This window comes from Dromaius novaehollandiae, chromosome 4 (genome assembly GCF_036370855.1).
Source record: "Dromaius novaehollandiae isolate bDroNov1 chromosome 4, bDroNov1.hap1, whole genome shotgun sequence".
In the NCBI taxonomy this organism is placed as follows: Eukaryota; Metazoa; Chordata; class Aves; order Casuariiformes; family Dromaiidae; genus Dromaius; species Dromaius novaehollandiae.
This window is the reverse complement of record NC_088101.1, coordinates 40347408-40364668: the sequence shown is the minus strand read 5'-3', so window position 1 is coordinate 40364668 and position 17261 is coordinate 40347408. Positions and strand designations below refer to the sequence as shown.

General features: G+C 38.5%; 1 protein-coding gene across 8 annotated transcripts in view; it reads right to left on the bottom strand.

Moving 5' to 3' along the window:
* TMEM131L (transmembrane 131 like) overlaps positions 1 to 17261 on the bottom strand; it is an 82976-nt gene that overhangs the window by 24828 nt on the left and 40887 nt on the right. For 4 of the 8 annotated variants that reach the window (XM_064510848.1, XM_064510851.1, XM_064510854.1 and 1 more), the window contains 10 exons: positions 11483 to 11560; positions 9527 to 9680; positions 7367 to 7425; positions 6889 to 6997; positions 5788 to 5893; positions 4950 to 5103; positions 4123 to 4293; positions 3747 to 3816; positions 1588 to 1705; positions 779 to 920 (listed from right to left, as the gene is read on the bottom strand). In XM_064510848.1, the coding sequence (XP_064366918.1) occupies positions 779 to 920; positions 1588 to 1705; positions 3747 to 3816; positions 4123 to 4293; positions 4950 to 5103; positions 5788 to 5893; positions 6889 to 6997; positions 7367 to 7425; positions 9527 to 9680; positions 11483 to 11560 (1161 nt within the window). The remainder of the gene's footprint in view (positions 1 to 778; positions 921 to 1587; positions 1706 to 3746; positions 3817 to 4122; positions 4294 to 4949; positions 5104 to 5787; positions 5894 to 6888; positions 6998 to 7366; positions 7426 to 9526; positions 9681 to 11482; positions 11561 to 17261) is intronic. The other 4 variants (XM_064510849.1, XM_064510852.1, XM_064510856.1 and 1 more) reach the window with 2 other exon arrangements.

The window sequence follows — 17261 nt, the reverse complement described above, 5'->3', positions numbered from 1 at the left end:
TGTGTAAAAATAGACTTTTTTCCCCCAAAACAACTCTTTCACTAGGATTTTGAATTACACGCAGACATGAACAAAAGTCTTCCACAGAATAAGGTGAAATAAGTCAGGTGCCATTCTTTCTTGCAGAAGTGAGTGCAAGTAGGTTACACATAATACTATAATGACTGACAATCAAATGGCACAAGTGGAATATTAAGGTAATTCACAGTATGTGTATATGAAAAATATCTCCATATGACTGTATCTGGCCCAGGCTAGTTTAATAGTGACCAAAATCTGACAAATGAGAAAGAAACGGCTGTCAGCATGTTTGCAAGACACATTGCTCTGCTGATCTCTCAGTATCGTATCTTACACAAACATTTTATACACTTTATTATAAACAACTGTGGTGTGAAGCAAGCCATCCTGTAATCACATGCATCACTAATGATCAGCACATACCATTCCTAGTCCATTGTTCAATTATTTTACCACAAGCATACAACTTATGCCAGTATGTGATGAAAGTTTTAACAGCCATGAACAACTGTTAGTTAAGATCTACACTGAATTACTTCACTCCTCTCTATATATGAAAATATTAAAATTAGGTAGCTAGAGAACTTATCAAAGACCCAAAGGGATAAACAAAACTGGTGTCTTAAACCAGGCGAATATTTCCAAGACACCAACGTACTAGCAATATGAAGATGTTAAGCATCAAATTTTAACAGCAGACATTGTTATTTAAACAAGCTAAACACCTATCAACTCAGAAGGTGGTTAAGAATCTTACCGCACTACTTTTAACTGCTGTGGCACTGAAGTTCAGCATAAGGCCAGGCTCTGTAGTCAACCGTGGCAAGAAAAAGGCAAATGACTCCTCTTCAAGTTTCTTCTGGTGAATGAAGCGAGCTGATCCTAGAATGTTTCTCCTGCTTTATTGGCAAAAACAGAAACCTTTGTTAAAAAAACAAAAGATGATTTGCTAGGACCTGTTATTTATGTCAACTAATCTTTCCTTCAAAATGTTCTTCACAAAATAAAGCCCATAAAGCTGTAACCTAGCACTAGAGAACCAGCATAACTTATGATGATTCCCGTTTTTACAGCCCTACCTCCTCATTCTGGAAAGGGGCTGATGTCACCGATCCAGTCTCTCTACAAGAACTGCTCAGGCACAGAGACTGCCTCCTTCCCCACGTCCCTAGTATGTCGCATCCATTAGGCCAGGGACTAAAAAGCTTTAAAACTATTCAAAGCCCCTGACCCTGAAAAGGCTACTATGCAGCCTATTGACAGAGGATTTGTGCAACTACCATAACTGATCTGATAAAACATGCTTTGACTACTTTCAAACTGGGTGGTTGTGGTGGGGTTCCTGCAGTCAAAAACATTATTTATATTTAAAAGTTCAGCTTCTGAAAAGTTTATTGCTGACAGTGCCTTGAAACGGAAATTGGGATTTCTGCAATGCTCTGAAACTCCAGGTGCTTCAAGATGCCTACACTTGAGTGCCAGAAGGTCAAAAATGTTTGTTCTAATTACAAATACCTCAGAATAGAAATACTTGTTTCTTATAGTACTGTACTGGTTTGTACAGACCTGCAGGCTTCTCCACGTCTTATTTTTTGCCATCTTTCAAAAAGCTCATTTGCAAGCTCAGAATCCACATCCCACGTAGCATGGTCCAGGGAGAGACTCTTCTGCCAAAGCAGATTTGCTAAAACGATAACAGATTTTTCGTATTTTACATTTGCTCCTTCCATCAATCTACTTCTGAATGTGGGAAAGGGGAGACAGAGAGAGAGACAGAGAGAGCGCACGCGTGCACAACAGAGAGCACACAACCCACCTTCCCCTTCCAAAACAGCATATGTGAGGGTACATATATTAAGCAAATCAAATGTGGGCAATAAAAACATACATCTGCAGAACCACAGTAATTCTACATGCAAACATTTAGAATGTTTTTCCCAAACAATGGGAATTGTGGACATTTTTTATGCTCTGGTAAACCCTTTTTACTGTTGTTATTTCTAATAGATGGCACTGAAAAGTCATTATTTTGTCAGTAGTCTTTATGCAGAACTCTCCACTGATATCAGTGGAATATCTAGATCACGTATTCTCTCTATAGAGTGGTAAAAAATTCTAATATTATTGCACAGTGGGTAGTAAAACAAATACCATAATTTGGCATTAATGGTGCTTCTGTTTTAACTTCTCTTTTCCAGATGCTAAGCATTTTCTCAAATTCTATTTAAGCCAGAACTCCCAGGCTCTACTTCAATCTAAAGATTAATATCTTTTAGAAAGTTGGTGTCATATTGGTTCAAGCATTTTCACACAGCAGAAGAGAGTCAGGAAAATAAATTTCTATTGAAAGGCAACAAAAGTGGCTAATGTTGAAAGTACCAAATGTACTTTATTTTACAGTCCCTGGTGTTTAAAGTAACCAACTGAGATTGATAATGACTTGAATATTTCAGCTACAAGTTCTTCAAGCTGGTATTTTCAGGCATGTACATTAGACTTATCTATTTAAAAATTACTAGTATCTTAAATTAGAAAGAAGAATATCTGTATGTGAAAATCTGGTTGTGTGAATTATTAGAATGAAAAGAAAGCAAACAACAAGGACTATTTACACTGGCAATACTACTTTATTTAGATTTTTTTAATTACTTGCTTTTAAGATATTTACATAAATGTATACATATCAGTAATTCTTCTAATCATGTGTTTCCATCCATCACCTCAATCCTCCTTTTCACATTTGACTGACTACTATTGCCTTCTTGATATCCTCATAAGAAAACGTATTTCAGGAAAGCACCATCTTGAAAACACATTCAGAAGAGCATTTAAACTTTTAAAACCTACGGTACCCAGCCGTCTACTGAAATTCCATCTTGAGCAGCAGTAAAAAAGCACTATCTTGAATCAGTCTGTCAGATTACATATTCTTCAGGCAGTAGCCTGTCCACATAGTATCCAACACTGTTTCTATAAATGCCAGCCGGGTACTTAAAACGGCTCCCGGCATTACAGTACCTGGGCAGATTCCACAGTTCCAGAAAAACTGACACCACTTCTTTCCGTTTTACTTGATACAGCTTTAAGCATTTCAGTGCTGTTTTACAAGCCTGGCAAATGCTCTTTTGCAGAAATCTATGAAATTATCACTACGAGAAACAGATAAAGAGGAAGCCTTCAAGTTTAACTCTGGATAAAGATAGGATTTTGGTCAGGTTTTTCATCAGATAAAGACTGCACAGGATGTAGTTCCAGATTCTGCATATTTTCTAATCTCTGCCCTCTTTGAGGTCGTTGACAGCTTTATCATTCTACCTGAACGTCCCTGGAGAACGTGCATGTGAAGAAAGCAAGGAGCAGTATACCACCAGTAAGAACTTTTGGGAGAGTCTTAAACATTGTTAAGTCCATAACAATGCTATGAGATGGAACAATAGCTTAGTAAGTAGTATGGAATTAGCGGTCTGAAATACTGCACTCAGTACGGGTTATTCAAAGCCGCTTATATGAGTAGTATTCTCAGGAAAGTGATGTTTTTAAAAAGACATAAAATAAAGTACTTGTATTAACAATCTGAATATTCTCATTACAAGTCCTGCTACATAAAATGAATTTTCTACCACAAAATGGCCATCAGATGAAAAAAAAAAAAAAAAGAGAGAGAGAGAGAAAAAGAAAGAGAGAAAGAGAGAGAGAGAGAGAGAGAGACAGACAGGCAGGCCTACCTGAATCGGACTTTCCCAAGTAACACTGAATATCACAATGGGCTATGGCTTCAAAATGAAGACCTCCCTGCTGGAAAAACAAAGCAAAACAAGAACAATTACCGTCTATATGACAAAATAACAAGCCCAATTCCTATCTCTCAGTGCATACTGTGGACGAGTCAAGGAAGAGAACTAAGGTTGCTTAGAGAACCATAATTCCAGTGCTATTTAACTCTGAGGGTTTAGCTTCTCAAGCTACAGAACAGTTTCAAACGATAGTGTGGTGGCCAGTTTTTCCGTCAAGACTATGGGGTAGATTTCTAGTCTAAGAAAGCTGCTGCTGCAGTTTGGTTTGCAGTGCATAATAACTGCTCAACGGAGCTGAATACCATACCTTGGACACTGTCGAATAAATCTGCAGAGGTATTTCAAACATCATTCCTACATTTGTGGTCAAACAAATACTAGAAAGTACATTTGTTAGAGTGTCTTTCATACTGAGTTTTAAAGAAAATACATTCCAGCAGCCTGGAGGTAGAGTCAAAGGTTCAGCAAAGTTCAGAATCTAGAAAGAATCAAATGAAAGCTCAATTAAAATTGGTGAAATATTTTTGAGTATAACTGGTATCTTGAAAAGTGTGAACTTCCTCTCCCTTTGCATTATTTTTGCTATTATACATTCATATATGTCCATAACTGATCCATACAACCTGCACATATAAATCTCCTAAATACGCAAATGGCCAGTTAGATCCCTACATCATGTGAGTATTCACAAACCAAATTTTCTGTTTTGAATCAAGCAATTGCATAAGTAAATTACTGGCCTTGCCTTGTAAACTTCAAAGCCTGTCTATGTACTAAAGACTTCCAATACAGCCTATGAAGAAGTGCTGAATCCTACAGCACACAAAAAAAAAACACATGCAACAATTCTGAGAACATGGACTGGTCTATAATTTGATGCATCTGTAACTGCAACTGAAATGAAAAAACAGTTGCTAAAACAGCAATCCAAAAGCAAGTCTGACAGCAAATAATGCCTATGGAGAGCTTAAGCTTTTCATGACCTAACAGTTAAAGGCAAACAACTTTTTATTCTTTACTGATTTCAACCAGCATTGAGAACTGCAAGTTTTTCAGAGAGTCTATTCTGTATGTCAAAGGACTAAATTCTTAAATCAAGGACAAAACATTGCATGAAAACAAAATAAAACTTACCTTTAAAATGTTCTTTGTTTCTCTAGCTACAAAGACTTCATTAAGTTCAATGCTGAAGTCAAAGTTGTTTGTAAACCATATGGTCCACAAACCTGAAGTATTATGACATGGTTCTATATGAAATAATGCTGCAGAAGGATCTATGTCAAAATATCTGTAAGTAAATACAGAATAAAACAAATATATCTGTAATTGTCCTTGAGCACACACAAGCCCACACAAGATAACTGTACAACTCTTGCACAATGACTTTTGGGTTTTTTTTTAAGTTTTAAGGAGAAAGAACAAACTTATTTCCTTAAGAATATTTACATAAAACATCAGAGTAAAAATTGACAAGAAAAATGTAAAAAGAAAAAAAAAAGTAGCCAAGTAATCGCTGTACCCTCTTCATATGTTACAATACAACACTGCCCACTACTATTTTATGATACGGTAGTTCCAGTAAAATTGGCAAAAGAAGAAAAGAGTTTACCCCACATTTTTTCTACAGCTACACTGCTTCTACATTGGAGAAACAAGGAGGGTGGAAATTTTATCACAGACTCTAAGCAATGTTTATGTGCTGTGTTTATGAGCTGTTAAGGTGCGTCCTTTTACTGAATCTTGAAATTCTTGCTGTATAAAATACGGAACTATTATTTGAAGTGTCACGGGTCTGTTCTGGCAAATGACACAGCAACAATAGGAAGGAGCCTCCTCACTCTCCTTAGGACCGCTCAGTGACAAGGCAAGCTAACTTGTCTCTTAAAGGAGGTTGCAGTATTCTTCATAATGTCACTGAATGTTAATAAAAAAAAAGAAAAGAAACATCACACATCACACACTGTTAACCTACCCTTCCATTACAGGACAGGAAAGACAGGCTTTTAGTGTTGTAGTGCCTTCCAACAGATTTTTCCTCTTGTCATCTGCATAAGAGCTCTCACTGTCACATGATGCAGCTGAGCAAAAAACAGACATAAGAGTAGAATAAAATATCAACCAGAAGAACAAAAACACATCCATAATGATTTTCACATGAGGATTTCAAAGAACTCTACAAAGGAGAACATCGGCTGTTCCACTTCTCACATAGGTGAAGAACAGACCTAAATGTTCATGTCTTAATTTTCAAAGGTTCAGAACCTTGATTTAAGAGGAATTTATGAATGCTACATTAAATAAAAAAAGAAAAAAAAAAGGCTGTTAAGAGCAGCCTGATCAATTTTAACCAGGAGTCATTGGCATAGCTTCAGATTTCTGCCTCCTAAGCTAGCATTCTGATTTATCAGAACATGCTGCCCCCTTTCAATAAATGAAAAACTATTCTGAATGAGAGAAAAAAAAAGACCCACAACTTAGTCCCTTCTTTCTTCTTGCTTGCTCTGTTTTTCGAGGAAAAACAAGTCCCAATGTCATTATGAAAGCAGCCTGTTTCAGAAATATTTAAAGTCTATGCACTGCAGTCTAGTGGTCAGAACAGGAAACAGGCTGGAGTCAGGAATTCCTCAATTGTAATCTTTGCTCTTCCACAAACATGCCTGGTCTCAGGCAAGCCTCTTCAATGATCCTGCCAAGAAACGTCATAAAAAAATGGCCACCCAAGCACAATAGCCTTTTAGAAAATACATTGGAAACAGAAAAATAACCACAAATTATAAAAGGATGTTGAAAAAGCATATTCAATAATTACACTTTTTTTAAAATCAGCTAACAATTTCAGTGTTTTCTTCCTCTTTTTGAAATATGAATAGCTTAGAGCTTTAGATCAGCATGAGAGGCAGCATATATACACAACAACGGTGAAAACAATTAGCACAAAGAATTCAGCCTCCTAAGAAATTTCCAGACAAGTTGATTTTGAGCTTTTTCAGGGTCTCTATCTGCTGAAGCAAGCTACCCTTTAATAATCAAATCTTATTTAATCACATTAAGTACAAGTATATGTATACTGTACCTCTACAAAAAATGGAAGCAACTTTTGTAAAGTTTGTAGGTGAAGAAGATAGCAGTACTGGCTCGAACTCCACAGGCGACGTCTCTTTTTGTGACAACTGTCGTATATCCTGCATTAAGACATGACACTGATCCTTGTAGCAGTGCTACAATTATTGTAACTCCTGTATTAGTTCTTGTCAATGTCTATGCTCCTGTCAAATTTGCAAACTAATATCTGCAATTTTTTCACATCTTCTAAATCAACACGTAGATTTTTATTCAAGTTAACAGCACTTACATCTTAAAAAAAAAATCCATCATTGAACTATAATTTATAAGATCTGTTAGATATTTGGGCACATTTTAAAAATATGGAAGCGTGACATTTGCCACCAGCAAAAAATCAACCCACTCACAGACAGTAAACCAGTGGGCTAATTAAATCCCCAATCAAATTCAACACCTTAAAAATACGACTTCATGAAGCACATAATTACCTGTATGTGCACCAGGCTGTTCCCCGAATGCAACACATACATGGTTATTGTGGAATCATCTGTTTAAAAGAACGAACATCCAGGTAAGCTCAGAGATCAAAGCACGCTCGCGTTGCCAGACGCTTGTACAAGAAGCAGTAATGACGTAAAATTTTAAAAGTAATAATATTAATATTATTAGTAACAACAAAAATAGTAATTCCCCTTGTAAAAGGAGGAATTTATTCATATCTTGGGCTGGCAATCCTCTCATGCTATTTTATAAAGGAGTAGAAACCACTCAGGACTTTTGGCCTCCGTTCCTGGTAGGCAGCGAGGCAGGAGGCACAGCTGAGGGAAAGGCGGACGGCTAACGGTCTAGGGGCCGAAGTATTCCTAGCATTACGGAGCCCAGTAAAACACCCCATACGTGCGCACACCTCTCCTTTGGGTAACCACCCTTTGCCATTCTGGTGAAGCTACGTCCCTCCTCACAGGACACTACACCAAGATTTAGTGGACCAGAAGAGCAGTAGGACAGAACAAGACATTACTCTATCATACCACGGTGGTCGTAACATTTCCAGGGAGGAAGACCACCTGGGTTCTCATCCTTGCCTATACCTGAATTACAAAAGCAGCTGCAGGCTAACATGAAAGGCACCACTTGGTCATTCGCCCCTTTTACCAGACACAGCTTCTGTGCATGAGTGTGCTTTGCTCCACCGCTTGAAAGACAGGCTACAGGTGCCGCCTTCCAGAGGGTGGCTCAAGGCTGCTGATCCTGAGGGCGCCGACACTCCACCTCGCCAGAGACGTGAGATTCAAAGCACACACTCACCTTCAACGTTTCCGACGGGCTAGTTCCCTGCCTTCCGGCAGCCCCACTCTAAGGCACCGAGCACAGGCATTGCCCACAGAGACTAACGCTATTCCACTTAGTTATAGCTTTCCTTTCAACACCACATCTCTCTCCTATTTAATTATACAAATGGAAGGCAAGCAGGCAAATATCATGGCTTGATATGGTAAAGTTACCACCAGTACTGACAGAGCAAGACGCGGAACTTCCTACTGACAGCAAGTCAAGAGGGGTTACACGACCAAGCTTTGATCCGGCCAGGATTTATTATTTGCATTATATTTAACAGAGAACAGCTTTAAAAATCTACTAGTACTTCAACCATTAGAAGTGTTACAGCCAACACCCTTGACACAACAGATGCGAACAATTCTCTACCAGCATCAGCATAAACATACTTCCACAATTTAACACAACAAATTATTGGCAACTCACAGGCAAGGGAAACTAGGTTTACAGTGAGTATTTCAGTTTCAGGCACATGTAAATATCACGTCACAGAACAGGCACTGGGGGAACAGCATAATACAGTTTTGTGAGCAGATCTTGAACTGAAGTTCTCAAAGGACAAAAGGATTGTGTTCTTTTTACTCGTGCAAAGCCTGCATTGTTAGAAATAATTATTTTAACCTAGATGCTTAAGCAGTCCTTTCTTCTTCTTCCTTTAGAAAGTACAACTAGCAGAAATGTTTCTACAGTCTTTGGAGGGAAAAAAAAAAAAAAAAAAAAAAAAAAAGCAATCCAAACAGACTGCAAGGCTCTATAAATAATTTAAAATCCCTTGGATTTGGAGGATTTTTTCACCCAATAAATATACCATAAAGAAACTGTAAGGAGTTGATTATTTTGCCTGTGGAATTCTAGCTTACAAGAACAAATGATGCACACATCCTCTGTATTACCTTACTTTCCCTTTTCCACAATGGCCACTATTGCCAGCACTATACAAACTATTCTGCCTTCTTAGTCCTATTATGGTTAATTAAATTGATGGGAAACTGGAAATACAGCTGTAGAAATCAAAGGACCATGACATCTTTTCATACTATTTATGCAGATGTATAAGCACGGGGAGAAGAACAACAAAACGGATGCAGTTTACAACTGCACAAACTGATGCCTTTAGAAAGATGAATGCTCTACACTAACTCTGTCTTAAATAAATGTGGCTGACAAGCTGCGTTCAGCTAAACTGATTTTTTCCTTCACTTGCAAAATGTAGAACTAGCCAGTGAAGTTGATTCCATTTAGAACATCAGATTATGAAGTATGGATCAAACCAATTTCTATTACAATTAACAGTCATATTTAGGACTTACCCGAGGTCTTCGTTTTCTCCATTGCTACATAAACTACAAAAAGATTCTCCAATAAGTATTGTCTGTGCTCCACAAAATCTCGTTGGGCATTTTCCATTCTTACCATTAAGCTCATTTCTAGCAGCATTGGATCATCGGACATAAAACAGCAGCTCTGGAGTGAAACAAGGGGATACAGTGTGTGTGTAGGGGGGAAAATGGAAAATTTCATCACAGTAAGGTATCTTGAGAAGCTACTCAAGGGTAGTATCTAACAGACAAGGTGCTCAGCACAGACGTGCTGATAAACAGGAGTAGTTAAGACCTCTGCTAAAATTCTCAGCAGAAATCAAAGACAGTGCAGGTAAAGACAGCACAGCAAAAACAAAGACGAAAAACAACTAAAAAGGACACTGAACCTTGAAAGAATGCAAATTGATAAACTGCCTCAGTCAGTCTCACCTCAGGGACTGCAAAACAGTTTCCTTTGTTAAATCCTCTGCCTTCAATAAAATGTGCCATAAACAGACTGATGCATGTGTCTTAATGGTAGGAAGACAGTTCATGTTCACTGGTCTGTTTATAGTTATTTTTTCCAAATCCTGTGTTTTTTGTCTCCATTTCTCACTGAAGTAATTTTAAAAAAACAAACATACATGTACAATTCTTAATAGAAAACACTGTCGTCTGGCTAGAATACTTCAGATAAATACAAATAGGGTCTTATTTCCTATTCTGAGTAGTGACTGCTGTTAAGACAGATAGGTCTTAGCAACTACAAAGACACAGACACCACTTTGCAAAAAATTAAAACCAACGAGCAAAACAAAAGTAGACATTCAACAGTGAGTAACATATATCTGTCCTGCATCACATCATGAAGGTCATTAAACGCAGGCTCTGATGGCCTACTAAGAGGAGTAATTTGCTCAGGAGGAGGAGGAAGAGAGAACTTCCAAACATGGCACGTCAAGTGCTCTAACGAACTGGCAGCAAAACACCTTCACTTAATCTTACATGCCGCAATGAGTATAATAGGAGAGGGGAAGTGTCTCAAAGAACTGGATGCCAGCTAACTCACATAGCATCAAAGCACCAAATCATACGTCAGTACTTGAAAGAACAACTAGAAGCACAGAGGAAGCCGCTGCAGCAACACAAGCATATGGATAATATGCTTTTAGGAAGCTCATATCAAAGAGCAGGCAGCTGTATTACGTGCAATCTTAAACCTTCCGGTGCATCTCAAGCCTAGGCTTATTTACTAGGCAACGCAAGAATCAAACATGGCAATAAAACAGAGCACAGCACCGCTGCAGTGTACAGCATACAGAAAAATAGCTAGAGTCTTGGCCCAATCATATTTGATAAAAGAACAGCACTGCAGAGCACAGCTCAGGGCCTACACATCTGATCCAACAAAACACCTGATCAAATGTCAGCAGCACTGGGAACCAATACTTATTTGCTATGTAAACATATTTAATGCCCTTCTGATGGCACTACCTGGTGGTAGGAGATCTAGCATCCTAAATGCCCAAAGCTTTGGAGGAGAGCTTTTCAGCAAGAGAATTTGCTGAGGAGAGCCTCAGTTCTCTTGCACAGCAAAGTCCCAATCCAAAGCGGCCTGAAAACGCGGCCTAGGCAGTCTAGGCTGCAGACTCTCCTACGATTGCTCTTTTGTTAGTATGAACTACCAAAAACCTATGAAAACATTTCTGGAGAACAGAAATTACACGAATATAATCACTTTTATACTCTACAGAAGTAATATAACACGTATTAAAACGCTTAAAGCCTGTTTTTCAGAAGGGTAGGGAAGGGATATTTTTTTCCTCTTCTCCAAATAGTGATAGTGTGATATCGTAGCACAGCTCCCCTTTAAAGGGAGACAGTTTTAACTGCGTTACTGCTAAAATTTAAATTTAGATTAAAATAAAATATCTTAAATAGCTATAATATGATAATAAAACATACCTTAACTTGCTGATATGCATTGTTAGGTAAACTGCATTCAAGACGAACACGTAAGAGACTGGCATTCGTAGTTTCTGCCTATTAGAGAAAAAGTGAAAAAAATGTCAAGCAGATTGCTTCAACAGATGTTATATAAATCTGACGCACACATCGCAATTTATAAAGACAGTAAGACTGTCTCCATATATGCATGCTACAACAATGTAAGAACATTTTAAAAAATAAATACAATTACTCTATCTGGTAGCTCAGCAATCAGTCTCCAATTCTCAGAAAGAAACTCCACCATTAACTATTTACTTATGAAGCTATTATTATACATGATTATTAAATATTTGTACAGCATCAAGATGAGCAACCCTTATAAATTTTCATGCTTCAATAAACTGTATCCAACAGAGCCTTTTTTGTATAATATAAAAGCTTTCTTCCTTGTTTTCTGTATATTTTCTTTGCTGATTGTATTCTGAAATACAGTTGCTAAGCCAAGATTGTAGTAATATTTTTTGGACGCTGGCTGATACGCAGGCTTCATGCCAAAATGGACAGACAAAAATACTTGTTTCACCTTTTTATTGATTGGAAAGGGAAAAGGAAAAAAAAAGTATTGACTGTGCCAGCTTGTAAAACATTCATAAATCTAATGAGGCAACAGCAGTGACAAAGCCAAGCGTAGCTGGTGACAGCTATTTGGAAATCTGGAACACCAAGTTAATTCTACAAACAGCTCAGCCAGTGGGTCTTGATTCTAAATAAAAACTTTTGTAATGAGAGCTCTGTGACTCTCTTTATCTGTACCTTAACTATACCTAAACTACACGGTGATTTGGGGACTGATATGGAACCCCATTTAGTTTCTCTTTTGATACCTAACTAAATCTGAATGGGGCATCTGCAGAAGCAAGCTTCTGAAGTTGTCAATACGACTTACTGCACATTGCTTTAGGAATTTAAAGAATTTGATGCTGAAAAGCAAAATGGTGAAGAAAGGGTTTAAAAATATCCAACAACCTACTCTGTATCTCCATTTGTTGTCAGAAATTTTTGTACAAAGTGCTGGCTGCCTTCTCTTTTTCGTAAAGGGAGACGGTACATTTGAGAATGCATAAGATTTACCATATGCATGACATATCATTTATACCATGGGGCACAGTTTTGTAATAGTACAGCTAAAGGAGAGCCAAGATTTGTTCTCCAGTCTTAATTCAACAGGATTTCACACCAGAAGGACTGAGGATTCACACAAGAGGGCGATCTAACCCCTGCAAAGATTATTAATGGCAACTTTAAAACATGCATTTCTTTCTCCAGCACAGATGTCGGGGCGGGGGGGATGATGTGAGCCCCAAACAGCTCATTTCTTTTTGCAAACTCTATTGTCCTCATCACATTTTGAAAGCAGAAAAAACATCTGGCCCCAAAACATGCATCATTTATTAACTCTCTGCAGCCATGACTGATAATGGAATTTAACAAGGCACTAGAATTTTATAAAGAGCAACTTTTTGGGTTACTTATTTGGTCAGATAAACTTCCTTTGCCAGTGTTCCTTGGGAGAATTCTATGGTTTTCCCTGTCATCAATAAGAAGTTGTTAGCCTTCATTCAATGTTATAGTAGTTTAAATTAGTTTAAGAAATTCACCCCCATAAAAATTCAGCTAAATCATGTTTTTCCGAACTTTGTTTGAACTCCTTTTCTTGACCTGGTGCATGTGTACATGAGAAACCGTTCTGTTGTCTTAAAGAGTGAAGCTGCTAAGAAAACACAGAGAGAGAGGGAAAAAATCTTATTTGGCTGTATTTATTACATGTATTATTGTATTTATTGGGTGTTAATCTGCTTTCTATTGGGAATCTTTTTTTCTTCTCTGTAAAGATACCTTCAGAAAAGGAAAAGGGTTTGCATTTATCTAAGGCAGACAATAGATGCATAATTGTCATGCCTACTGTCTTAAAACATTGGTAGCATGGTATAACTATAAAGAGAAGAAGATAAGAAGATAAAGAATCTTAGAAGCAAACAATATCCAAAGCAGAGTTTCCAAGAAAACAAACCCATGACGACCACGTCTACATTTCTCAGTGATGAAAGCATTCCATCTACACTGTAAATATTACTGTGTATGAATTAGAGAAGAGTGTTGAATTATTCAGAGTATGTTTGCATCAGAGGTGAGTTGAAAGAGGAGAGGCACAATATAAGGGAAAAGTGAGAAAGCACTGCTTAACAATACAACTGCCACTCCTACAGTCACCAGAAAGTTATGCGGTACATATATTTTATCTTATACGCATATGCATATATACATAAATGCATATGTACACACATACACAGAGCACCCACAATCCCTATATGACTTGAATAGAAAACCCCGATTTTTTCTATATTGAAATACAAATACTTATCAAGACTGGTAAGAACTTGATTTGTGTGGCTTCTACCAGATAGAGACAGAGGCCCCCTAAAAGAAGGCATAAAAAAAATTGAACTGTCTGATCGATGTGCAAGGAGCTCCACTCTCCGAGAGAAGTTGAGACAAGAGTAGGCAGTTAGGTAGTAGGCAACTACCTATGAAATACTTCATCCATTCAAACAGAGCATAACTTGCCTGCTGGCACAGGCCAGCTCAACAGCCCCAAAGGCCTGCAGAACTGAGACAGCTTTTAGGGAGAGAATGCTTTATTCTGTCCTAGATACCCTGTCAACCAGACACAACTCTCAAGATTTTCACAGAGACACTCTTGCATTATCAGGACTGTAGAGTACAAACCAGTTCCTGGAGTCTGCCTATACTGTAATTCAAAAAGAAAATTCAAAAAGAACGAAACATTGAAGAAGCTTCCCTTTCCACCTGAAGGAAGGTACTTCAAAGTTTCCTTCCAGTACAATCCCTGGCCCTAAAGTGCTATTTCCACTCTGTTATAACTGAAACGGTGTTAACAAGTTATTCCTGTAACAATGATTCAGCAGAGCTTCATCAGTTTTTTGCAGGCAGTTATCACGACGGCACACCAGGGAAACTCCACTGTTATTACAGTCCTTCTCCACACCCAAACCACACACTTAGCACACAGAGCTCTGATCCTCTGTTCACCTGCACAAAACCTAACTGTGGGAGTCTTGGGTTCCTGCCAGTCCTTGCAATACTGCCCATGTTGTTGGTTCATAAACTCCGAACTCATCTGGGAAGTCTGAAAAATGATGTCTGTGTCTCCTATGATAAGACATCCCCCCTTGCAGCTCACTCCTCCATAGACGTTTCCCGTATGTTTGTACGACACTTGGAAGACAATGAGGCATTGATGTAGCTGCCCTGTAAGTGCCATACAAATACAAAACAATGCCAAAAACCAGGCAACCGGAGCAAAGACTATAGCCAGAAGCTGGATAAACAAAGATGACCTAAATGGGCTCCACCATCTGCTACAGCTTAGTGGTAACTACCTTCTGCTGAACGGCCATGTGGACATACTATGAATTGATGAGGTTGGATACACCTCTTCTGTCTTTACAACTAGCGAGCCCAGATCCCAAGAATTTGGGGATACAGGACCATAGCCAGAGCACACCCGTTCCAAATCCTTCAGAAGCTAAAACTCTGAAGAACAGAGTAACAGATAAAAGGTGAAATTCTACAGTTGTAAAGGCAACATTTTCCTTTTCTTTTTCTTAACTAATCACAAGACTTTCTGCTAAAAAAACCTGGGGGAATGATGCAAGAAAAGAAAGCTCTGGCCATCTTTGCTGATTAAAGGACAACTACAACCCACAAACTCAGTGCAGCACGAAAGTTCACTTTCCCCAAAAATCACAGGAACGAATCCATGATGTATCGTATTTTCAATGAAAATACTACTGTAGATGCAAAATTTCATCTATAGCCCTAGGTACAATTCTGGACACTCACCTTCAAAAGAAATTGTTATAGATTGGAAGAACTGCAGAAAAGGGCTGTCAAGTTGGTTAAAAAATGGAGAGTCCATCATATGAAGGTACTATAGTGCACAGACTGTTTGACTTGGCAAAGTGAAAGCTGAAAGATGCAATGCCACCTACAAATACTGGCTGGGTGTAAGTATCAGAAGCAGGAAGAGTTATTTAAACTGAATGTGTATCACAGCAAACAAATATAAGCTGGCCACAAGGAAGTCCACACTAGAAATCAGAGGTCGTTTCCAGCCATCAGAGGAGTAAGAAAAAGTGTTAGGAGCAAGAGTAACAAGGCATCCAACAGTTCTGAGAAGCCATTTTACTACCCGCATGCTCAGATTAAATGAGGTTGTTACCTTTCTGGCCTTAGTGACCAAGGATGTCACTCTCAGTACTATCAGCTTAAATGCAAACATCTTTAAAACAAGAGATAACAGAGAAAGAGAGAGAGCGCGCGCACGCGAGAGCGCGCGAGAGCATGCAGCACCCACTGAGCTTTCTCACAGCCTTCCAAGCAGTCTCAGTAGACTTTAGACACTAGGATATCTTTAGCCTACGAGACTATTGTCCAAGATTACAACTCATCCATCCCAAGAAGACAAGGGCTGTGCAAACAAAGCTTATGCTATCCTAACCTTACACTAGTGTTTTACTTTAGTGAAAAATAAACAGGAAGAAACCAATGCACAGTTAAGTGGGTGTGACTGTATTTGGTTTAATTTTTTTTTTGTTTTGTTACTACAAATCTCCATTGTTTGTTCAATATTTATGTAACCATATGTTTTCATGTGTGCAGTCACTCCCAAAAACTTTATAGGCCTTTTCCTTCCACAGCTTCTGAGCTTAAAATATAAACTGGACAAGACACGGGTGACTATTAATGATTGTAAATATGCAGAGGGAGAATAAAGTCCCATTCCTCCACTTACCCCTTTGGAATCAATGGGAAGAATCCCACCAATTTTTATGGAATCTGGATTAGACCGTAAATAGGGTAAATTAAAAGATCAGCTTCTGGAGAGGACAGCTATCTTCAGAGCAAAGTTATTCTAAAAGGGACCCAAACTCAAGCCATAAGCTTCTCTTCAGTATTTGGATCTTGCCTACCATCTTCAACAGATAGTTGCAGAACCTGTCCCACTGTTTCTTTATTTTTGTCCAATTCTGTAGTGTTCAGTGAACTGAAGAGTAATTCCCCAATTATAACCAGGCACACAATAATTACACCCAGAGCTAGGAGAACTGAGCCAGCACTCTCTCACAACTCCTGTACTGAGGCAAGATCGGTGCCAGGTGGTACCACTCTGTACTGCCAAACATGACCTCAAGCTTGTACTCTAGAGAAATAGAGCAGAGGAAAATGTTCCTCATTATACAGAAAGGAAAATGTCAAACGCTCCCCAAAACCTCTCTACTCAGGAATTCAGATGGAAATAAGGAGAAGCAGCAGAGTCTGCCTCCAAACTTCAGAAAATGCCTGAAGACAGTCCATTAAGCTGCAAGTGAAGCTACAAAGACACATTTCACAGCGTCTCAGAAAAACCCTCAGTTCTACCTCCATCATTAACACATTACTAAATCTAAAAATTCTGGGTTCCTTCACAAGATTCTGTCTGTGTGTGCCCACAAGCAATAAGCACCCTTGGGTGTGTGCAGGAAAGAGAGGTTCAGGGGAAAAAAAGAAAGCCAAGGAAATCATGCCTTATCCTGGGGAAAGGTAAGATTGACCTAAACAACAGATAGCAGAGACTGAAAAATAAGATCTGAGGAGAGCGTTCTTCAGAGGCAGAACAAACAGAAGACATCGTGAAGGCAACTAATGCAGGTCACATTTAAGTAGAAGATTA